This window comes from Pinus tabuliformis, chromosome 7, assembly GCF_031772625.1.
Source record: "Pinus tabuliformis cultivar Carrire ecotype Pingquan chromosome 7, CPIR1, whole genome shotgun sequence".
NCBI lineage: Eukaryota > Viridiplantae > Streptophyta > Pinopsida > Pinales > Pinaceae > Pinus > Pinus tabuliformis.
Window position 1 is genome coordinate 808,388,379 of NC_142293.1, and position 25,740 is coordinate 808,414,118.

Sequence of the window (25,740 nt, forward strand, 5' to 3'; positions counted from 1 at the left end):
TTTAGAGTGAAAAGAGATTTGATATGTAAATTCAAAATTAAAATAAATCTCGATTAATTATAAAAAATATATATTTTTTTATATAAAAAATAATTAAGAAAAATTATGCATAAATAGAGTTTAATAACTGCGACATAAAATATAATTTTTGTTTTCAATTCGCTGGCGTCGGCATACAGAACCCTTCTAAAGATTTTAGGCGCACTCAATTTTTGAACTTGTAATCTTTAAAGAAATACTATTAGTGCGTTTGTATAGACATGTAACAAATTCTTAGTTACGGTCTTACGGAGTGGACTTGACTCTTCCTTTCTTGCCTGGTTATTTTGCTTTGTTCTTTAGCTGGACTTAGTGTCATCGCTTGTCACTTCAATATTACCGTACACACATATTCTGATCGTTTTACAGAGCGATAAAAGGAAGATTGAATTACTATTGTTTTGACAGAATGTACATTGAGAAACACGCCGACGGTTTTCTTTAGTGAATATAGTTTACACGGCCAGGATTTCTCAGATGCAAAAATTATTTTTTTCGTCGTAAAAAAGTAAAAGCTTAAAATTCTACACGTATGCAATGTCCCACCACCCATCTCAGGCAAGCCTGACGTGGCTCTATAATTCAGCCAATCTCCACAGGAAGGGAGAATATACAAAAGGGACTAAAACACTTTGTGAAAGGCCATTGTGATCGTTCCATAATGTATTTATTCGAACTTTCTCCATTCGCCCATACGTATCTGCAAAGTTAAATGATGATATATGGATCTAAGGAACATATCTCAATATGGTTATGATGCCCACTAAATTCAGCACCTCAATGTTGCATAAATCCGGAAGAAGCTTTGCAGTGTTCTAGGTGGTAATGCCATGTTTCGGGTGGTTCACCTCGCAACATACCAGGGGGTTTGGATTCAGTGGGCTTTGCACTACCGGGGAAGCTCAGGGCTGCAACGGAACTCTTAGTTTTGCAGTGGTCTCTTATGAATTTCTGATGATCATGATTCTTGCGGTTTGAACATTTTTTGCTCACAGCGGTTCGGGTGAGTCAGGGAGTAAGCCCATTACAAGTCGCAAGTAGGAAAAATGCAACAACAAAAGCAGGAGGGGCTTGGGAGAGGAGGAACGAGGGCCGAGCAAACAGCACCACCAGCAGGAGGGGGAGGAGCAGCAAGAGACATGGGGGTCGGCATGGGAATGGGCTTGGGCATGGGTATGGGGTACGGTCACATGGCAGGGCCGCAGCACTTTGGTTGGGGCTATGGATATCACCACCAGCCAATGCCCCCTTTTCCTACAGGGCCTTTATTCAGGCCAGCAACATTTGCGCAGGGGATGATGCCAAGGCCCACTTTCCCGCTGGGAATGCAAAACAATAACTCTGGTGGCGCTTATAAGCGAGCTGGAAGAGGCCCATCATACAATCGGGGGCGGGGTTATAGCCGAGGTTATGGAGGCCGTTATTGGGGTGAGTACCAATTTCAGGTTCAATAACATCCTGTTTTGTTCTTCAGTTTCTGGTTATTTTTTTTCGGAAAAGGGGCAAAATCTAATTATCGACGTTGAAAATCAAATGACACCCTTTTTTCCTCCAGTAAACTTCAGTTTCAACTTAAAACCCCAAAGACATCACTTTCAACTACAGCTCTGTGTCGATACAACTCCACGCATACACCATTGAATTTCTACCGATAACGTGGGCACGTTGCCCAATACCCCAGTTTGGCATGACTCACATCTACATGTAGTTTGTGTTAGTTTAGTGTTTACTCAGTCGTCCGTGTTCTTCTTCAGCACAGCGTACTCTTCAGTCCCAGCGCAGCACTTTGCAGATCCGTGCCCCAGGATCTGTGCAGACAGATAGGCGACTTGGGTGAGGGCACATCAGCATTAGCAGAGGCCTCTACGAGGCGCAGCAGACATACGCAGAAGTTGAGGCACATGCATGCCTTACACACTCAGAGTTAACACATATCTTAAAACTAACGTAGAGGCATGAGTTAGAAGTATTTCTAAATTTAGCTTGGAACGCGATTCTAGGCAGGTCTCTTTTCAAAGCTGGGCGCACTTCTTTCGAGGAGTTAAGTTTTTGGCACAATCAACCAAGGCGCTTTTATTAGACAGTTTATTTTTTGTGAACCCTAGTTCTCTCCTGTTCTATGAAGGAGAGAAAAGACAGACTTTTGGAAAGTGTTTTGAAGATTTGGCAATTTGATTGCTATGTAATCTTTCAGTTTTGAGTTAATAAACGGAGCTGTGATTGGTTGCTGCAATATCAGCTTGCTGTAAATATTTTCAGTATGGTATGTTTTCAGATCTAACATTCCTTCCTTACAATGTTGATAGGAATTTCTTATTTCAGTGTTCATTGTGGGATTGGAGGTCTGATTACCATGTCCTGAAGATTTAACATGGAATGGGAACTATGCATCTGAAATCTTCTAAGAATTTGTGTGTGGAGAAGGCTGGTGCATGTGAGAGGGAGCTGTTGGAAGGTTTCAGTGGGTGCGATGTCCAAGAGGCTTTAGTTAGTGAAGCGTTTCGTGCTTGAGATAGACACTTGGACCCATGATAGGTGGTAGGGTGTAATGACCTAAGTGCTCCATTGATTGGTGTGGTGTTCTGCAACTATAATGAGTTGCTGATATGATTTGTCCTCCCACAGATCTTTTTGGTTGTGGTGTGTTTGAGCTACAGGGATGGTTAATCTAGGTCTTAGAGAGAGTGAATCACTATAAGGTGTTGCAAACTTCCCTCCTTGGAGTTGGAAGTGAAAGCATTCGTTTCTGTTGGAGGGGGTTTATCTTCAGTGTTTTGTTTGAGGGAAGGTTATAGTTTCTATGGATCTCATGGAGTTGGCCAAACACAACAAAAAGCAGTCAAACACAACAAGAATCATCCTTGATTTTGTGAAACATAAAAGAAGTCGACATAGGATATGTATGATGCCTTGAACACTTTGTATCACAACATTAGTATTTCTTGCAATATGCTTTTAAAGAACAAGTTTTTGCCACTTGCATGAGGGACTCAAACACAATGACTACCTACTTAATGAGAATTACTAAGTTGAGAGTTTAGGTTGCTATTATCTAGACGAAGCTTGAGAATGAGTTGGTGCTTATAGCACTAAATGGGTTTTCTTCATATTGGGAACCCTTTATTCATGGTGTTTGTGTTCGTGAGAAGTTTCCCAACTTTCAGAAGCTCTGGGATGATTTCATTGGGGATGAAATCAGGCTAGAGATAGTTTAAGTCCAAGCAGAGGAGATCTAGAACCTAGTCTTCATGGGGAAGATGAGGAAAATAGGACCTCAGAAGGGTCATAAGGGGAAGAAGGAAGATTTGGGTTATTCAAACAAAGGGAAGAGACTTGAGTCATGTGAAGTGCTTTAGCGCCACAAGATGGCCCAATAAGTATCTCAATGCCATGAGAAGAAGAAGGAGAAGAAGGAAGATTCAGGTTCTTCAAACTAGGGTAAGAAAGACTTGAGTCATGTGAAGTGCTTCAAGTGCCACAAGATGGGCTTTTATGCATCTCAATGCCCCGAGAAGAAGGATGGGAAGAAAAGACAAACAACAATAGAAGTAGTTTGCAAGGATTGTAGAAGCCTTAGTTAGAGTGGTTGAGTTAGCATCTAGGGTTGAAACATCCTTCTCCATGGTTTTGTGCCTTTCCATTAACATTGTTTTTGGTGTAGGTGGGCATGTGGATAATGGAGAATCCATACATATGATCTTCAATAAGAATGATTTAAATACATTTTATGGGTAGGAAACGTTGCCTTGTATGTAGCTATAGGAGTGGGATTTGTCTCATTTGCATGCCACCTAGGGGATGTTCTTGAGCTATACAACATCTTGTATGTTCTTGGTTTAATAAGGAACCTTCTTTAGTTTCAATCATGACAAATCTTAGATCCATGACTAAGTTTAATGATTAATGTCATTGTTAGAGATCACAAACCTAATTCCGGTAAGGTTTGGTCCATGCTGAAATTATTTGGCTCATGGTTATAGTCCTAGTTTGATTTCTAATGTGCCTTATTAATAAAACACGAAATTGAATTTTGTATAAAAAATGCAACCTAAAATCTATTGGAATTGAAACACACCTTGTTGATGAAAGTAGCAACAAGTACACAAATCTAGGAACTCAAATCACATAAAAATCTTAATTCCAATTACTCACTCTATATTAAATTGAATGATTAACAATAGAGACCTTGCCTCTCTTTTATATAGAATGAGCTTAGGGTTGTACACAAAAAATAACCGAACCCTAAGCACCTAGGTTAGAGTGCCTATCTTGCATGCATTGTCCTTCTAGAGAATTGTGCCTAAATTGGAGTAGACTAACATGCACCTCACCTTCTTCCTTTTTGGGATAAATGCACCACCTCTCTAATTTTAGAAAAATAAATAATATTAGAAAATGTCAAATAGAAACATAAGTGAATACCAGAAATTGGAACTTACTAAATTTGCAACAACAGTTTGCCAGACCTAATTGAATGTGGCACATACATGATGCATGCATTCTCTACAAAATAGTAGTTTGTAACTTGATCTATTGTGCCCTCATTAAATTTGTTCATTATTTGTTGCAAGGAGATGTTGATTGTGCTCTATTTGTGCCCTATACCTATAATTGTACTTCTGTTGTCTTTAGGGTTGTTGTAATTTGCCATTGTACCTTCTTTGCATGCACTTGGATATTCTCTAGTCACTGCTGCCATTAATGGCACTATGTTGGACATTCTTTGCAAGTCTAAAATTCCAACACTTCCTTTTGTCAAGGATGTTGTTCTTTGCCAAACATAAGATACTTCTTGGACATATTGAACCTCCCTCTTTGCTATGGGCTTGGTCAACCACTTGACCATCAATGAACCTCAAGAAACATGGATTTGATCATTGCTTCCTTCTATACTTTTAACTCTCTTCAAAATCTTCATGGTGAAAACCTTTTGTACAAGAATCGCTACATTGACAATATGCCAACCTTCTTTGTCCTTCATGTTATTTGCATTGATTTGAATCTTCTTACATCACATCATGAACTATTCAAAACTTCTTACAACATTGAACTCATTGATATATAAGGCTAAGGCAAGTTTATTAGATCTGTCAAATAATGAATTGAAATGTGCAAACTCATAACAACCTAACCTGAGTATAGTCTCTTATTGGTATTGATAGATAGGGAGGAAGATCAAGACACTGAGGTCAAATAATGGATTTGCCTTGTTTTTTGTGGCCAGAGATCTGCAACACTGCCATATACTTGTAGAATAGAAGCCCACTCAAAGTGTTGGGCAGATTGACACTAGAGGAGGCGTTTAAAAGGAAGAAACCAGATTTGGGACACATTTTTATCTTTGGGTGCTTTGTGCATTACCACGTTCCTGAGGATAAAAGGACCAAGTTGGAGGCTACTGCAAGGAAGGTTATCCTTGTGGGGTACAACAAGACTTCAAAAGCCTGTCACGTTTACATTCTTGCTCTCAGGAAGACAATAGTGTGCCGGGATGTGAAGTTTGAAGAAGAGAGGGCTCTTAAGATGTTTGGCGGCATGAGTTCTTCTACAGTTGAGGTTTAGGAGGAGTAGGCACCAAAGTTTGAGTCAACACAAATTCCTTCAACTATAGTCACATAAGTTGGTTAGCAGAGCGAGTAGGCCAAGTAGAGAGATTAGGATGAGGAACAGGGGATTCCTCACACCCAACCTCAGACTCTAGGCATAGGGAGGAAGTAGGGCATGTGGGCATAACAGACATTGAGAGAGACCGGGAGAATATTGATGCTTCGAGATATTCAGTTAGGCAGAGCAAGGCTCCTCAGTGCTATTCCAAGTATATGGCGTTGATGCGTGAACTGATTGAGGCTGAACCTACTAGCTTTTAGGAGGCATCCCGACCTCAGGCATGGATGGATGCCATGGTGGAAGAATATTCTTCCATCATGAACAACAATGCATCGTAGGTTGTGCCATGTCTAGTGAGCAAGTTTATGGTGGGCTCGAGGTGGGTGTACAAGATCAAGCACGCTGCGGATGGTAATGTGGAGAAGTTCAAAGCCCGTTTTGTGGCTAAGGGCTTTTCGTAGAAGGAACAAATCGATTATGATGAGACCTTTGCTCTAGTAGCCAAATACTCATCCGTCAAGGCTATCATTTCTATAGTAGTGCAAAGGGGTTGGAGAATTCACCAGATGGACATGAAGACAACCTTCCTCAATGGTATTATTAAGGAAGAAATCTACATAGAGTAGCTGGAGGATTTTGAGCTGCATGGGAGAGATTCCCATGTTGTGTAGGTTGAGGAGAGCACCATATGGGCTCAAGTAGGCTCCTCGGGTGTAGTATACGCGGATTGACAGTTGTGTGGGCTTCACCAAGAGTGAGGCAAACCCGAACTTGTACTACATTCAGGTGAAGGTGAGCCTCTCATATCGGTGCTATATGTTGATGACCTGTTTCTCAAGGGGATTGAGGAGCTCATAACACACTGCAAGTGGGATCTCGTAGAAGAGTTTGAAATGAAGGATTTGGGGCTAATGCACTACTTTCGCGGGTTGGAGGTGTGGCAGAGAGGGAGAGATTTTCCTTGGACAGAGAAAATACATAGTTGGGATCTTGAAGCGTTGAAGGATAGAGGACTACAAATTCATCACTGTGCCACTTCTTACCTTTTACCCCTACTTCTAGCAGGGGTACCTATATCAAATTTTCTCATAATTCAAGGCTGAATATTAAAGAAGGGCAAAGATCAACACCAATATGTGTATAAGATGATGATGGCAGCAGTGGAAGCATCCAATACCACGTTAAGGAATTTGTTGATAAAGCAAGAATATTCAACAGATGAAGAAAAGTGGCTGGGATGGCATTTGTTGCTTTTCTTGTAATCTTGTTGAATACACAAAGGTAAGACACTAGTAGAGTGGGAATTGCTTATGGCCCAGTTCTATTCATATGGTTTCTTTCCCTTGGGCTGGTTGGTCTCTACAACATTATTTCATATGACAATAGTGTTTTCAAGGCGTTCAATCCAGTCTATATCTATTACTTCTTCTTCTTCCTCTTTTTATTTTTTATTTTATTTATTATTTATTATTTATTTTTTATTATATATATATATATATATATATATATATATATATATATATATCTGAGCAATTTAGATCGAGCATGGTTTTCTCTTGGAGACTGTTTGTTGTGCATAACATGAGCTGAAGCAATGTTTGTTGACTTGGGTCAATACTTAATGAGATTTGTTTGGATAACCTTTACATGTTTGGTGTTCCCATGTCCGTTACCGGCATATATGGGCCAAGCTGCATTTCTTATAAAAAATCTTAGCATGGAAAAAGCTGTAGAATGGGTATTCTACATTTCGATTCTAGCCCGTGCATTCTGGACAATATTTGTGCCAGCCTCTACTACCATTATGATCGCAAATCAAGCTATGATTTCATCAACATTTTTATGTATCAAACAATCAATGGCCCTTGATTGCTTCCCTAGGCATAAAATCATCCACACCTCAAAGCGGTTTATGGGCTAGACATTCAACAAATGGAAGTGAGGAGGTTGATGCAAATACAAAACATGCTAGCTATGGGAACAAAGCTGTATCTACAGTATGATAGAGAGCTTAAAAAGCAAATAAAGAATCTACACAAAGATCTTTTGATGAGAATAGTGCTAATGATGATGTCATCTTAGTTCAAGGACGCAATCTAAAGAGAATTCGTGCTTAAAAGCTAAGGGAACCAATGAAAACCAATAGGCACCATTATTCAATTTCGATAGCGAAATATTCTAAGCTATCTTTGAGTAGTTGTTTATTGTAGTTTTGAGCTTTGACTTATAATTGCAGAAGTTGCACCTGTAAAGAAAAAGATATTCTGCCTCAAAAATTGTCATTGCAATTCTAGGATCTGCTACCTAAGATTGATTCTTTTAGCAAAATATTTCTTCTTGGTGTTATGGTTGCTTGTATATAGAAACCCAAACCCAACAAATTAGCCATGAGCTTGAACGCTCTGTGAGATCTTTCCTAGTAGTGGCAGATTTCGGGATGACAACTGGATGAGAGAGGCAATGAGGGTTTGACAACAAAGGAAAAAGAAGGATTTTTCGTGGCCAGGTTCGAGTCTCCATCTCAAAATAATGTTATGGTGAGTTAGCCGTTGGTTAGAAATGTAGCCACAAAGGCATCAAACATTGGTCGAGACATTGAGTGTTGAATTGCGGGGTCCTTCAATGATGGTTATTTGAGCAAGGGGTCAAGTGCCAACCCCGATTTGGGGCTTGATGGATAGGCTTCAGGCCTCAACCAAACTTAATTGTGGCATATTTGGTGCGAACAATTTGACTTTTTCAAGGGAATTGTTTGACCATTGGAGTTGGGGTTTGATTAGAAATGTTGGGCTATAATTTTTTTTATGAGTGGATTGAACCCATCCTTCATGGAGTATTTTTTATAATCATCATTGTATATGTGGTTTTGCTCACTCTTTTTTTTTTCATTGTTATTTTAAAGTTAGATCTTGTCTAACTTATTTTATATTAACTTAGTTAGGTTTGGTCCTTTTATACTGGGTCATTTTATGCAAACAATATTATTTTATGGTAAAGGAAATTCCTCTCCTCATCTATATAAAGGAAGGTTTTTCTCACTTGTAATCATGGTCGAAGAGTGGGAGTATTCCTCTCCTTAGGGACTAATAAATTTTTTTCTTAGGTTTATGGGTGTTGTTTCAGGTTGATTTTTCTATGCTTCTTCTTCTTAGTTCTTGCCTATAATTTGTGCTTTAATTAGACTAATCTTGCAGGTATAAATTGATGATCACAAAATTGCTTTACTGATCCAGTGAGTGAATAAGTCACTGGGAAGGGTGTTGAAAAATAGTGAAGGAATGGATTCCTTGATTTGTGTCTTAGTTCAAGTAATCGATTTTGTGATTTTCTTAGTCATGTATGAGGTCCAGTGATGTGGACAAGTTCAAGAAGCAGTTTGACTAGTGCAAGTTTTTATAGGACCGAGTTATTTGTCCTCTAGTGTGAGTTAGTTTCGGAACTGAAAGAACAAGTAGAGTTATCCTCCAAAATTTTAGGAGGGACTAGTTAACAACTTGTGTTGATTTTTGTTAACTAGAAAAGCACCAGTTCAACTTCCCAAACATAGAACTTACTAACTATAGCCAAATCAAAGTGCTTATAAGGAGATCAAAGGCACACCTTGTATTCATAATTGAGCACGAGTTTGTGAGTTTGTGAAGGGAACAAGCCAAGAAGGTTTCCTTGTGCAATTTATTGGAGGAATTTTTCCCTTGGAAGTGTGCCTGAAAATAGGAAGAAATTCCTACTTCTTAGGGCCAGGAATGCTAAGAATGCACCGGGATTTCGGGTTGAGTGTGGGCTGGTTGAGGGAAGTAGATCAACATTATTGCAGGGTTGTTTTAATACTAGTTCAAGGATGAGAGATCAGTTTGTATTCTCTATTGAAGCAAGGTTATTTGTAAGAGATTTGTAGCTTATTCTCCTTCAATAAAATTCTCAAGCAAGAGAGGGTTTTCCCAGTTGGGTTCCCTAGAAAATTGTCGTGTTCTATTGTGTGAATTTGTGCCATTATTTCTGTTCCTATTCTGTTGTTTCTAGTAGAGAATTTTTGTGATTATATGAAAAACAAATTGTTTTCAAATTTCATATTAGTGAACCAGAATTTTGTGGAAAGTCTACATGGTATCAAAGTTGTGAAAAGGAATCAACCAACTCATAGTCTTTAAGTTTGAAAGATTACGACTCGCACAGGGTCGGGATTGAGAGAATAGGATAGATTGGATGGAGCCTTACATTATGGCATTTGGAATGTCCAAATATTGTTCTTACTAGACAAGTTTGCGCTGAAGGAGTTCATTGAGAAAGGTGTTTCATACGAGTTGAGGCTTTTCCAAAGGAAGATGGCCAAGACCAAGAGGATGATCTTGGATGGACTTCAAGATCATGTAGTCCCACATGTTGCAGGTAAAGATACAACTATGGAAATGTTGGATGCCTTTGTCCAACTCTACCAGAATTCTTCCAAGAATCGGAGGACGGTCCTCAAAGAGAAGCTAAGGACATTCAAGATGTAGAAGGGTGAGAGTGTATTTTCCTATCTCACTAGAACTCAACATGTCCGTGATGAGCTAATAGTTGTTGGAGAAAAGCCTGTGGACATAGAGCTAGTTCATGTGGCTTTGAATGGGTTTACCAAAGATTGGCATACCTTTGTTCAATGTATTATTGGACTAGAGCAGTTGCCATATTGAGAAAGCCTATGGAGTGATTTCGCTCAAGAGGAGCTAAGGCTTAGACTAGTTGAGAGTTCTAGTAGCAGTGACAAGGGTTCCAAGGTTGAGAAGGAGGAGGAAAATCTTGCTCTTGCAGGAAAAGTCAAAGGCAAGAAAGGCAAAGGGAAGAGCGAGAACAATCAAAAGGGTGACAAGAAGAAGACGGATCTAAGTAAGATCAAATGCTTCCATTGCCATGTTTTTGGACACTATGCTTCTAAGTGTCGTAATCAGAAGAAGAAGGGGTCGAATAAGGAGCATGTAGTTGCATTAGCTGAGGTAGATGAGTTTGCCTCTTAGTTTGAGAAGGATTTCTCATTGATAGCTTGCATGGCAAGCTCAGTAGGGGGTAGTACGTGGTATATTGATTCAAGAGCCTCTTTCCATATGACTGGGAACATGGAGTATTTTAGCCAGCTGGATGTATGCTGGTGAATATCGAGCATTGGAGATAATGCAAGTATGCTACCAAGGGACTTGGTATTATTAGCTTTGAGAGGGAGTCAAGTAATCCTCTTAATCTCAAAGATGTTCTCCATGTTCCAGGGTTGAAGAAGAACTTGGTTTCAGTGGCTGTCCTTGAGGACAAAGGGTATGATGTTATCAGTAGAGGTAAGGCTTACCTCAAGCATCTAGCTTCAAGAGCAATGAAGCTGATAGGTGTGAGGGTGAAGAACCTCTACAATTTGCAGGTAGAGATAGATGCAACCTTGAGAAGCAAGGTAGGTTGTGCAGATGTTGGTGAACTTTGGTACGTGTGCATGGGACACATGCATCATGGGGCACTAAAGATTCTTCAACAAATTGCTACAAGATTACCAACAGGTGGTCTTGACAAGATTGGAGTATGCAAGGGATGCACAGTTGGCAAGTATGCCAAGTCTTCCTTCCATGGTCAGGATAATAGAGCCAAAGGGATTTTGGAGCTGGTGCATTTAGATGTGTGCGGGCCCTTTTCATCTCCATTGTTGATGAGACACAGGTATTGTGTTACTTTCATTAATGATTTTTCTTAGAAAACTTGGATTTATTTTATGAAAAAGAAAGATGAGGTCTTAGACAGGTTCATGGGGTTTAAGGCCTTGGTAGAGAAGCAAACCAAGAAGAAAATCAAGGTAGTGAAAAGTGACAATGGTGGAGAATATATCTCCAACACCTTCAAGGAATTTTGTGCAAAGTAAGGTATTAGGAGAGAGTTGATAACACCTCATAACCCTTAGTAGATTGGGGTGGCGAAGAGGATGAATAGGAGCATTGTTGGAGCAACTAGGGCTATTTTGCATGATCGGGATTTGTCTAGGTTCTTATTGGCAGAAGCATGCAACACTGCAGTATTTCTGTAGAACAGGAGTCCACACAGGGGTCTTGGATGAGTCACACTGGAGGAGGCTTTCATAGGCAAGAAGCTTAATGTTTCACACTTCCGGATCTTTGGCACAAAGGTCTACAGTCATATGTCCAAGGATATAGTGAGACAACTCAGGCATACAAGGTGTATCTTCCAAGACTCAGGATGACAGTTCTTAGGAGAGATGTGAGATCCTAGGAGGATTAGGCTCTGAGAGTTTCCTTAGAGTGTGAGCAGTTAGAAGTACATGAAGAGGAGCTACTCGCTTCCAAACAGGAGACACAACCAACCCCATAGAGTTAGCCATAGTCACAGTCTAGTAGCAAGAGGGTAGCGCAGCAGGATTTGCAACAAGATGACGAGGAGAAACCAGGCTAAGAGCAGATAGATCAACTAGAGCCACCCACCACAGGGAGGAAGAAGGCTAAGTGGGCCGAGAGGTTGATTCAAGAGGCTCAAGAGCAGGTCAATGCTCATAGCACCATGTTTAGGCAAAGCAAACAACCACAAAGGTACACAGGTTATATGGCATTGATGATAGAGTTGGTGGACACCATAGTATTAAAAACCAGAACCTTTGACCAGACTGATCCACCTAATATACCGAGTTTCAAAGTGGAATTGATCAAACTGGGACTGGTTAGATCTCAATGAACCTGTTTTATAAAAAAACACATGAAATAATTAAATTTTAATGAAAAAAACTATTTTTAAGATTTAAAACCATGATTCCAAAACAGTAGACGCAAAATATGCAAAATTTTCTCATATATATACCATGTAAAGGTGAATATATCAAAATGGCACCAAGTGCAATACATATCAACAACAAAATATATAATCAATGAGGCTCTAAATGGCCTCTAGAGTCCAAAAACAAAGCCTACAAGCTATGGGGCCACTGGCCTACTACAAGTCTACATATATGATATTAGTGATCAACATTATCACTTGAAAGTTGAAACTTCTCATCATGATCAAACTCAGTTGGTTGAATCTCGACTCCGAAACTTTGCAACTGCTTGAGTCACACACTTCTCTATTGGTTTAGTGACTTGAGTCTCAAACTTATGAAGGTATTTTTCCCTAATATGCCCTATTACTTCATTTGGTGCTTCACATGGCCTCCTATCCTAGCCAAGTGTTGCTTGAACTTGTTAATACCCCCTCCTTCAATAGATTTTTGGCAATATTTGCAGATCATTTTGCCATCAATCATATTACAATGAGCCCATGCAATATCCTTGGCTTTTGGAGGCAAGTTGGCTACTACTTATCTCAAACTCTCTGTTGTTCCACTACTCCAGCAAAAACTCAACACTCTCCAAGCTCACAATGAAGCTCACAAAAACTCTAAATGAGATGTCTGTGGCAAATGAGAGGGGATACCTTTTATTCACTTGGAGGGGTTGTGTTTGGAGGGAAACAACCCTTATTTTCCCTCCAAACCACGTTAGAAGCCTCCAAGAATGCCTCTAGTGGGTCAGCGACCGACCTGGTAATGAACTGACTGGTTTATGATGGAACCGGTCGGTTTATGGGAAAACTTGTTGGTTTTGTCATAAATTGGTCGGTTTATGCACGGTTTGTCTAAAAAAAGGGTGAATGTGGGCTATTGACCAGGTTTTTTGACCAATTTGGTTGGTTTGGCTAATGAACCGATCGGTTTGACCGGTGTCATGTTTAGATCGACTGATTTTTAATACTATGGTGGACACTGAGCCTTCTTCTTTTAAGGAGGCAATTTCTCAGTAGGTTTAGCATGATGCCATGGTAGAGGAATATTCCTCTATCATGAAGAATGATGTCGGGGAGATTATTCCACGACCCGAGGGGAAACAGTAGTTGGATCTAGATGGGTGTACAAATTGAAGCTTGGAGCAGATGGGAGTGTGAAGAAGTTCAAGGCCAAGTTTGTGGCCAAAGGCTTCTCACAAATAGAGGGCATAGACTGATGAAAATTTTGTCCCAGTAACATGGTATTCATCCATCAGGACTATTCTAGCACTTGCAACACAGATGGGGTGGAAGATCCACAAGATGGACGCGAAGACAACATTTCTCAATGGAGTTGTTGAAGAGGAGATCTATATGGAACAACCAGAGGGGTTTGAGCAGTTCAACAGAGACACACATGCGTGTAGGCTAAAGAGAGCTCTGTATGGGCTCAAGTAGGCTTCGAGAGCATGGTACACTCGGATTGACAGCTGCCTTCGAGGACTGGGCTTCACTAAGAGTGACGCAGATGCCAACCTGTACTACATCATGGTTGGAGGACTTCCACTGACCCTAGTTCTCTATGTCGACGACCTTATATTGACCGGAGATGAGAGCTTGATCCAGGATTGCAAGGAGGACCTTGCAAGGGAGTTTGATATGAAGGATATGGTGCTTATGCGCTATTGCCTTGGCTCAGAGGTTTGGCAGGGTGATGCTGAGATCTTCGTGGGACAAGGGAAGTACACTATTGAGATTCTCCAGAGATTTCATATGTAGGATTGCAGGCCCATGGCCATGCCTCTAGTCACAAATTGGAGGAAGGTGGATGCTAGCAGAGGAGAGCGAGTGGATCCTATAGTATACAGGCAGCTCATTAGGTCATTGATGTACTTGGTCAACACACAACCTGATATTTGTTTTGCAGTCAACTAGCTGAGTTAGTTCATGGTGGAACCGACCAAAGTGCATTGGGTTGCTACAAAACATGTGTTGAGATATCTCAAAGGCACAACAGACTATGGATTATGGTACAGACAGGTTGATGGAGTGAGGCTTGAGGGCTTCACAGATGCAGATTGGGCAGGGAGCTCCACAGACAAGAAGAGTACTTCAGGTGGCATCTTTAGCATTGGGTCAACAACTGTTTCTTGGTACAACAGGAAGTAGAGATCAGTTGCACTCAGTTCAACAGAGGCTAAGTACATGGTTGCTAGTTAGGCAATGTGCAAGGCTATTTGGATGAGGAAGTTGCTTGTGGGACTTTTTAGACAGAGGATGGGGCCTACCATGATACATTGTGATAATCAAAGTTGCATTAAAATCTTTGAGAATCCAACGTTTCATGATCGCTCAAAGCATATCGAGATCCGACATCACCATCTTAGAGATTGCATGTAGAAGGGGATAGTCAAGCTACTGTACATTCCAAGAGGGGAGCAAACAACAAACATATTGACTAAGGCATTGGAAAGAAGCAGTTTTGTTCATCACAAAGATAAGTTCGGAGTTGTACAAAATCCCTTCCTTGCTAAGAGGGAGTGTTGAAAAGTAGCGAAGGAATGGATTCCTTGTTTTGTTCCTTAGTTCAAGGAATCGATTTTGTGATCTTCTTAGTCATGTATGAGTTCCAGTGATGTCGACAAGTTCAAGAAGTAGTTTGACTAGTGCGAGTTTATGGAGGATCAGGTTATCTGTCCTCTAGTGTGAGTTAGTTTGGGAACTGAAAGAACAAGTGGAGTTAGCCTCCTAAATTTTAGGAGGGGCTAGTTAACAACTTGTGTTGATTTTTGTTAACTAGAAAAGCACCAGTTCACTTCCCAAACATAGAACTTATTAACAATAGCCGAATCGAAGTGTTTATAAGGAGATCAAAGGTAGACCTTGTATTCATAATTGAGCATGAGTTTGTGAGCTTGTGTGCTAGCTTGTGAAGGGACCGAGTCAAGAAGGTTTTCTTGTGCAATTTATTGGAGGATTTTTTCCCTTAAAAGTGCGCATGAAAATAGGAAGTAATTCCTACTTTTTAGGGCCAAGAATGCGCTAGGAAATAGGGGCCTATTTCCTAAGGAATGTGCAAGGATTTCGGGTTGAGTGTGGGTTGGTTTAGGGAAGCAAATCAACATTTTTGCAGGGTTGTTCAAGCCTAGTTCAAGGATGAGAGATTAGTTTTTATTCTCTATTGAAGTAGGGTTATTTGTAAGAGATCTATAGCTTATTCTCCTTCAATAAAATTCTCAAGCAAGCAAGGGTTTTCCCTGTTGGTTTCCCTAGAAAATTGTTGCGTTCTATTGTGCGAATTTGTGCCATTATTTCTCTTCCTATTCTGTTGTTTCTAGTAGAGGAATTCTGTGATTATATGAAAAGAAAATTGTTTTCAGATTGTTCATATTAGGATATCAAAATTTCGTGGAAATTTTACAAAGGGGAGGTCTACGCTTCTAGGGTCTTCATCTCACTCTTAGCTGTCACCAAGAATACACATTTTTAAGTCTTGGACAATCCCTTTCAGGGGGAATCTTCAAAAAATTTGTGGGATATTGGTGACAACTGTTAGTACAGTAGTTGGGGCATCTCGAATGAGTAAGTTCTCCTAGTGAAGCTGAGTTCCCCATATGTTAGTCTAGATTGGCTTGAGAGGGATAGTTTCACCCCTAACTCACCCATTTAGTACTAAAGGAAGAGCTGACAAAGAGGGGGTTATGATCGTGACCCCACCTATTGCCCTTGAATATTGGCACTGGTCTTCGTATCCTTTTGTCATCCTCATTCCTTTTTTTTATTTCAAGAGAACCATTCAATCCCTAAGGGTTATTTGTGATATCACCTTGCTTCATATTGTTAAAGTCGTAATGATTCAAATAGGGGAGCCCTCCCTGGAGCTGTTCAAAGGAGAGGCAAGTTAGGTTCCTGAGTTGATAGTGGGTGACCTACATAAGTGCCACTCGGATTGTGTGACATGGTCTGGATATTTTACCATTTTAACGCACAACTTGTAGAGGTAACATTACCAACTGGAAGAAGATCGATACTTCCAGATCAAAGGCAATGGGCCCCACCTTATATAGACAATTGATTGGCTATCTCATGTATCTGTTCAACACCAAGCCAAACATTTGTTTTCTAGTCACACGTAGTCAATTTATGGTAGAGCCTAATCGAGTTCATTGGGTAGTTGTGAAGCATGTTTTGAGATATCTCTGAGGCACAATTGAGTATGGATTGAGGTACACTTAGCAAGATGGAGAGAAGTTAGAGGGGTACACCAATACGGATTAGGTAGGCAATACAACTGACAGAAAGAGCACTTATGGGTGCATTTTCATTTTGGGATCAAGAAGAGTCCCTTGGTACAACAGGAAACAAAGGTCAGTTGTGTTGAGTTCTTTAGAGGTCGAGTACATGGCTGCCAATATGGTGGCATACGATGCTATTTAGCTTTGGAAAATCTTTGTCGGCTTTTTGATCAGGAGCTGGATCTGACTGTCATTCACTGTTAAAATAAGTCAATGACAAATTAGGTTGTAATCATTTATCTTAATGAGTCGAGATCTAATCTCAATTGTTGAGATTAGGGATTTCACTTTAGATTAAGGTTTGATCATTTTAATAGGAGGTTCAAGCCAAAGGAGATGAACATTCAATTTGGCATGAGTTGGGATTCAATGGAGTGTAGTATTTGACAACGAGAGCAAGAAAAGGCTAGATTGAGCTAACTAGAGCAAGATCAGGGCAAGTGAGATCAACAAAGAGGCGGAATTTCTTTGTATGCAAAAGTTATCTACTGGGCCACGCGTGTGTGTCGTAGAAGAGTCGAGTGAGAGACAGAGGGCTGAGATCTTTTGCTGGGTATTTGCCGGAGCAAATTCTTGTGTAACTGTTGTACGAAAATATTTCTCTTGAAGTTGAATACGAAGCCCAACATTTGTTTGTTTTCCCCACACTGGGGTTTCCAGGGTATATCTGTGTTATTCTTTGTTGCATGTGATTGGTTTCGAGTATTTTTGCTTTTGCTCTTGTTTTTTTTTTGGTTAAAAACCGAGAATATTTATTGTTAGAAATCATATTAGAAAGCTTTGTTTATTTCAGATCTGTGATTATTTGTTGAGATAGTAAATTTGTAACTAGTTTTACAGAAATTAACATTTTCAACGCTGGAGGAACCCTCCTTCATTATTGCATCTTACCATACCTACCCAACTAGATTTCAAGTAGCTTGCAAAGACCACCTTTTCGCACTCTGATCAAAACTTGACCAGATACATATCTGTCTTTGATGGTGACTTGTTGGCCATCAAACTTAGTGAAACATTGTAAACTTACCATGCAAGACATTGAATGCAGACTCTTTGTTAAATTAGGAACATACAATACAAAATCTAACTCAAGAACATCACTTGAAGTCCTCTGGAAAGTTATGGAGCCCAATCTCTTCATATGATACATGGGATCATCACCCGTGACCCAACTCCACAAGCATTCTTCCCTCTTGCTCTTGAAACTTGTTGAAGATCATTTTGTCATATGTCTCAAAGCTCCATTGCCCACATACCATCCATGTTAAATTTTGCATATTTAAAATTTAATTTATGAGATCATAAACCATAGAAGACTGTCAATGAACAACAAGACACAGGATTTGGTCCAAGACCGGGGAAAAACCCCACTATGGGGGAAAACCCTTTTAAAATGCTCTTTTATTAGACCGTCTTCAAATGTTCAACAACGTTACTCCTTTTCAAACTAGGACAGAGCTTTTGAAGTGTGAGATTTGATCACACAAGCAAAAACTGATACAAGGGAGATCTGCCACCAATGATAATACAAGATAGAGATCTTGCCAATAGTAAGAAATCTGCCAGACAATAATGCAAGAAAGAAATCTCCAGAAATGCGAGAGAGATCTCCACTAGATGTGCCAAGGATGAAACAAAATAACAGGCTTCCAATAAATCTGTTAACAGTGAGAGAGATAAAAATACTAATGCAAGGGCTTTATCACCAACGCGAAAGAGATCACCTGTGATGATAAGAGATGTATCACTGATAATCAGAGATCTGCCACTTATAATAAGAGATCTGCAAATGATGATAAGAGATCTGACAATCTGATATAGATCTGCTAACTATAAGAGATCAATCAAGGTAACTTCCACAAGTTTTAAGGTCTTCTTCACAATGTCTTCCAGCTAGATCTGAAACAAGAGGTTGATCCTCTCACCATACCAAAGAGACATATCTCAGACCTTCTACCCTTATGATGCTCAAACTTGAGATAGAATACAACTCTGTGAAGGCATAAGCTTGGACCAAATCACAATTCAAAAATGGTTCAGATATAAATCAGTGGAGGCACCCTGAGGTGGCTTGGATCTATATCTGTGTGAGGCAGATGTGAAATGTATCAGATCTAGATCTGTGGAAGAATCTGAAGTAAATCTCGGCCTAGTTACAGTCTTGGAGCAGTTATAATCTCTGACCAATCAATGAGCTCAGATCACAGAATAATTGACAACCAAAACATAGTCTTCAATAAAAAATAGAAGAGAAATCTCTTCACTTGATCGGACCCTTAAACATCTCTTTGAATACCTTCGCATAGGAGAGCAGATGAGCAATGTATGCATGATCGAATTACATATCAAGGAAAGTAGATTAACCTCTTTATATAACCATCATGTGATCTGAATGAGAGTGTTTCAAGGCAAGCCAACTAGCCATCATGTAAGTTTCTAGGCAAGTCAAATTGACCATCTAGAAGAGCCAGCCTAGCACTTGTGGAGCCACTTGAAAATAATTTGCTTCAAGGGTGAAAGGGGTTAACTCTTAGAGTTTTTTTTGTTGTTGTATTTTTAATAAGGAAATTTCTCCCTTAGTTGCACAAAATTCAACACTCCCTCTCAACTAGGGAGGAATTTCCATCAAAAGTGTCAAAACTGCTGTACTTGTCAAATCATCATGGCTCATGTTGAACATTCTCGAATCTAAAGAAGAATACTCATGGCAGGGGAGGCTCAACTACCACCCTGAATCCAAGTTCAGCCAAATAAAGGCTAAGAAACCATTACCAGAGAGTCTCAAGCTCCAATCTGGCCTAAATATCATTGGGGAGCCAAATGCTTCCACCCGGCATCAGGGAGCCACATGCTACAACCTGGAATAAATATCATCGGGGAGACTCATGCTACCACCTGGAATGAATACCGCTCAGTCATGAAGACTAAGAAACCACTGCTCAGCCAATGAGGCTAAGAATCCATAATAGCTCAACACATAGGCTAATAATCCATAATAGCTTAGCTCAAGGCTAAGAATCCTTAATAGCTCATCTCAAGGCTAAGAATCCTTGCAGTTTAAGAATACCAACATCTTCAACCTTGAGCGAGATACAACTTACCATGACTAGTAAGGATCACCATGCAATCTCGAGTAGCCAACACCCATTAGCCAGATGGGTGGGAAAACAAGATGCATGACTTGGGCATACTCCTAGTTGGAGGTCCCTCATCCCCAAGAGCTCACTAGCTCAATTCCTCGTTCCTGGGAGCTCAACTAGGGGGGAAGAGCACACATCTAACTGTTCTTGATTAGTTGGGTCCCGGATTCGGGAGGGGAATATCCCTTAATCCAAGCATATCTCTGAAGACTAGAAATTTCTTCTTCGACAATGCTTTAATAGGTATATCAACAATCTGCTCATCAGTCTGAATATGGTGGAGTCTCACTGCTCCTCTTTGTACCATTTCTCGAATGAAATGATATATGATTTCAATGTGCTTGGATTTGTCATTAAATGCGGGATTCTCAGACAATCAGATCCCACTCATATTATCACAAAATATCACTGTAGTATCCAAGACTTGCTCAAATAATTCTCCAAAGAGTTTTCCTAACTAGACAACTTCACAACTAGCTAAGCTAGCAACAATATACTTAACTTCAACAGAACTAAGAGCAACTGATTTCTGTTTCCTGCTCATCCAAGAGATTATGGCGGATCCCAAACTGAAACAACATCCTGAAGTGTTTTTTCTATCAATAATGTTGCCTGCCCAGTCAACATCCATATAACCATGCAACTTTATATTGCCAGCAGTATATCGAAGACCAAAGTTAATTGTCCCATGTAGATATCTAAGCATGTGTTTAGCAACAACCCAGTGATTATGTAAAGGCTTGGTCATGAATTGACTCAAGGTGTTTACAACATAGCAAATATTAGGACGAGTGTTCACTAGGAACATCAATGCTCCAATCAATTGACGATACTCAGATGGATCAGATAAATCAGGTCCAACTTCATCACCACAAAGTTTCTTGAAGTTCATCTCCATGGGAGTGCTCATGGATTTGCACTCTACCATTCCAAACCTTTCCAATAGCTTTACAACATACTTCCCTTGGGAGAGAATAATTTCTCCAGGTCTCTGCTAGACCTCCAGGCCCAAAAAGAAGTGCATCATCCCAAGGTCTTTCATTTCAAATTCAGAGGCAAGCTCCCTCTTACACTGAATCATCAAAGGTTCATTACCTGTCAAAAACAGATCGTCAACATATAATACCAAAATCAAAGGCATACCTTGTACAACTTTGAAGTAGAGGTTTGGATCAACACTGCTCCTTGTGAATCCCAACTTTACTAAGTAGCTGTCAATGCGAGAATACCAAGCCTTGGGGGCTTGCTTTAAGCCATAGAGTGCTTTCTTCAATCTGCATACATGGGTTCTTCTGTCATGTACCTCAAAGCCTTGAGGTTGTTCAACATATACTTCCTCTTGAAGAGCACCATGGAGAAACGTTGTCTTGACATACATCTAATAGAGAGTCCACCCTTGATTAGAAACTAAAGCAATAATAGAGCGAATGGTGGTATAACGAGCAATAAGAGCAAAGGTGTCTTCATAATCAACTCCCTCTTTCTGAGAGAATCCTCGAGCTACAAATCTTGCTTTATATTTTTCAATACTGCCATTAATGCCATGTTTTATTTTGAACAAACACTTTGAAGTCACAACAGATTTACCCTCAGGTCTAGGAACAACCTCCCATAATCATTTTGCATAATGGATTCATATTCTCCTGTCATGGCATCTTTCCATACTTAATGCTTTATCGCTTTTTCAAATATGATTGATGTTCACTATGTATGATAGATCTCATAGCAACAACATAGTTTTGGTATCGACTGGGCTTGTTGCTTTCTCTAAAAGTGCCCTTGGGAGCAGTATGTTTTTCAACATCCTGTAGGGTATCATGAAGCCATAGAAGCCTTTTCTTATATGAAGGAGGATCTAATGGATCCATAGGCTCAAAAGGTTCATCTAGGTCCTCATGATCAGGTTCATGAGTAGAGGGATCCACAACACCATTTGTTTCTTTAGAAGAGATAGAAGGAGGACTAATTCTTACTTTTTGAAGAGCTGCATCTTCATCAAATATTACATCTCTACTGAAGTCTATTGTTCTTTGACTAGGTATATAGTTCTAAATGCTTTAGAATCTTCACAATAACCCACAAACATACCTTTCTTAACTGAAGCCCCAAGCTTGTTCCTCTTTTCTTTTGGTACTTGAAAATAAACAGGACAACCAAAGATCCTTAAATGACTGACATCGGGTTTCTTGCCTGTGAATACTTTTTCAAGAGTCTTGTCATATAATGCTCGATGAGGAGCATTGTTCTGTACATATATGACATTGTTGACAACTTCTCCCCATAGGTACTTTGGCACATTCTGATCATGTAGCATGGCGTGAGCAACCTCCATGATAGTTCTATTCTTTCTTTCTGCCACACCATTATGTTCAGGATTATATGGTACAATGATCTCTTTCTTGATACTCGCTTCTCTAAAAAAGTCGATGAATTCATTTGAAATGAATTCTCCTCCATTATTTGATCTGAAGACTTTGATTTTCTTTCCAATTTGGTTTTCAATCAATGCTTTGAAATTTTTAAACATATCAAAGGCTTCATCTTTGTGCTTTAGAAAGTATATCCACGTTTTTCTAGAGAAATCATCCACAAAGGTGATATAATACAAATATCCACCTATGGATGTCACTGGCATAGGTCCACACAAATATGAATGAATTAGCTGCAGGATGTCATGAGATTTGGTACAACTAGAGGGGAAAGGCCCTCTCGTTTTCTTTCCACTTTCACAACCAAGGCAAACACCATCATGTTTTGATTGGATTTCTGGCATTCCAGAAACCATCTTCTTTACTTTGGGCAGTGCCTTATAATGAAGATGAACAAATCTGCGGTGCCATAACTCGATCTGATTGAAATTGCATTCTTGAGCCATAGCTTTAATAGGTCTCCCATTGACCTTGTAAAGCCCTTCGACTCTCGATCCAAGAGTAAAAGCATTTTTCATGTTTGTTTTCTCTGGCCAGGTTAACACCTTTCCTTTTATAAAAGCCACCTTCATTCCTTTATCTTCTAGAGCAGATATAGATACCACTGTTTTACAACCCGCCCGTTTCGACTCCGACTCGGCCGTTTCGAACCGAGTCATCACCATAAACTTTGACCCGGCCAGCAACTCGGCTCGGTTGACCGAGTCACATATGACTCGACCGAGTCATATGTGACTCGGTCAACCCGGCCGGGTCCGTTATGACTCGGCCGAGTCAATGCATTCCGGCTGGGCAGCGAAACAGTTAGAAAAAATTCACTTTTTTTGTGATTTTTGGTAAAGTTAAATTCAGTTTATGGATTCCAAAGGGTAATGGTAAATTGTTAAATGCTTTTGGGGTCCATTTCCCCCTCCCAAACCCTATTTAAGACAGCCAAATGCTCTCATTCACTCACAGCAGTCTTATGCATTTGAGTGAGAGTCTTCTTTGAGAATTAGTGAGCAGTTCTTGAGCTTGTTTTGGAGCAGCAGTGAGGAGTCTTGGAGGAGCATTGTAGCTGGAGTGAGGAGCTTCTTGGGCAACCATTTGGAGCAGCATTGAGGAGCTGATTCTTGGAGCAAGCTTGAGGAGGCAGTTTGTGCCTGGAGGTATGTTTTTCCACCTCTATAAATCTGTTTTTGCTTAGTAAATTTTAGGTGCATATCAAGAAAGCTTAGAGAGTGTTTTTTGTCAAATAAATGAACGTTGAATCAAAATTTTTTTTTTTTCATTTTCAGATTGTTTTCCTAGTCAAAAAATGGCACCTAGAGCAAAAGATCCTGCTTGGGCATATGTTGAAATGGTTGATAGTCAGATGCATTGCAAGTTTTGCCATAGGAAAATTAAGGAAGGTCTTGGGGGGATTAATAGGCTGAAACAACACTTGGCAGGGATTAAAGTCCAAATTACCGCATGTCCCTTTGATGAAATTGAGGAGATTAGAAAGAATTTGTTGGCCAGCTTTGAAAAATTTAAAGAAGATAAGGCTAGGCAAAAAGAGATACAGGATGAAATTGGGAGGAAGAGGGAGATACAAAGAATGATGGCTACCAACCCCCACTATGATTTTGAGGGTTCTTCCTCTATCCCTCAAACTGAGGCATCCAACCCTTTCCGTTATGTTCCTCCCTCTTTTGGTTTTGTTCAAGATAAGGGAAAGGGTAGAATGAAGGGTGATGTGACTATCAAAAGTTATTTCACTCCCTCCTCTCCATCAGATGCACATGGTCCTGAAGTTAGTAAAGGTCAAATTCAGCCCACTTTAGATGACCATTGGAAGAAAGAATTGAGGGAGACTGCTTGTGACTACATAGCTAGATGGTGGTATGATGCTGATATCCCCTTTAATGCTGCTCGTTCACCATATTATGAGCCTATGTTTGATGCCATACATGCTGCTGGAAAAGGCTTCAAAGGCCCTACTATGCAAGAGCTAAGGGGGTTTCGTTTGCAGAAAGAAATTCAATCCATTAATGAGTATTTGCAAGAGTTCAGGGACTCATGGGCAAGAACAGGGTGTACCATCATGTCAGATGGATGGACTGATCAAAGAAACTGTACCATCATAAAATTTCTTGTCTTCTGCCCACAGGGAACCATGTTTTTAAAATCAGTTGATGCATCTGATAAGGTAAAAGATGGCCACTTGTTGTTTCAGCTATTGGAAGAGGTTATTGAGGATGTGGGGGTGGCTAATGTTGGTCAAATCATCACAGACAATGCCTCTAACTATGTTCTTGCTGGTAAACTGTTAGAGGAAAAACACAAGACCATCTTTTGGACCCCATGCGCTGCACATTGCATAGACCTCATGCTTGAGGATATTGGAAAATTAGATTGGGTCAGAAACACTGTAGATAATGCCAAAAGCATAACAAAATTTATCTACAATCATACACTGGTTTTGAGTCTCATGAGGAAACACACTGGAGGCAAGGATATTATTAGGCCTGCCATCACTAGATTTTCTACACATTTTTTGACATTGCAATCTATGCTTTCCCAACATAGAAACTTGCAAAAGATGTTTTCCAGTGATGAATGGAATCAAAGCAATTGGTCTAACAAACCAGAAGGCAGAGAATTGAAAAGGAAAGTCCATGATAAAACTTTTTGGAGAAAGGCAGCAGAGATTGTGAAGCTTGCTGAGCCACTAGTTAAGGTGTTACGGTTGGTGGATGGGGAAAGGTTGGCTATGGGCTTCATTTATGAGGCTATGGATCAAGCAAAGGAGCAAATAAAGACAGCATACAAGGATAGAGTGGCAAAGTATGGGCCCATTTGGGCAATCATTGATGAAAGATGGAACAATCAACTCCATCGCCCTATACATGCAGCTGGGTATTTTTTGAACCCACGGTATCATTATAAAGCTAAGGAGTTAGGAGCTTTGAGGGGGGAGGTCAGAGATGGACTGGTTGATTGCATTGAACGCATGATCCCATCGGAGTCTGATCAGCTGGAGATACATCAACAGGTCACATCTTTCAGCAATGCAACATGTACCTTTGGGAAGAACCTAGCAAAGATTGCAAGAGAAGCAGATGAGCCAGGTAAACAAAAATTTCAATTTTCAATTTCTTAATGGTTTTACAGTTTTACTTTTTTTATTAAAGACTAAAGTTTGTTAAATCATTTATAATTTGAAAGTTAGATATAATTTGTAATTTTGTTGAGCTTCAGCCTTCATCTAACTCATAATTCATTACACTCCTATGTTTTTTGCAGCACAATGGTGGGAGGCCTTTGGTGGCCAGTGCCCTCAATTGCAAAAGTTTGCAATTCGTATTTTGAGTCAAACTTGCAGTGCATCTGGGTGTGAGCGCAATTGGTCTGTCTTTGAGAGGATTCACACAAAGAAGAGAAACCGTTTGGAGCAAAAACGGTTGAATGATCTAGTTTTTGTCCAATACAACCTTCGGCTCGGACGAA

At 40.0% G+C, this 25,740-nt stretch overlaps 1 protein-coding gene across 3 annotated transcripts in view; it reads left to right on the forward strand.

Moving 5' to 3' along the window:
- The first annotated feature begins 674 nt into the window (after positions 1–674).
- LOC149250020 (uncharacterized) overlaps positions 675–25,740 on the forward strand; it is a 187,762-nt gene continuing 162,696 nt past the window's right edge. For 2 of the 3 annotated variants that reach the window (XM_089458894.1, XM_089458895.1), the window contains exon 1: positions 676–1,467. In XM_089458894.1, coding sequence (XP_089315020.1) covers positions 1,086–1,467 — 382 coding nt within the window. In that variant the 5' untranslated portion in view covers positions 676–1,085. Of the gene's footprint in view, positions 1,468–25,740 lie in introns of all 3 variants that reach the window. The other variant, XM_089458896.1, reaches the window with a different exon arrangement.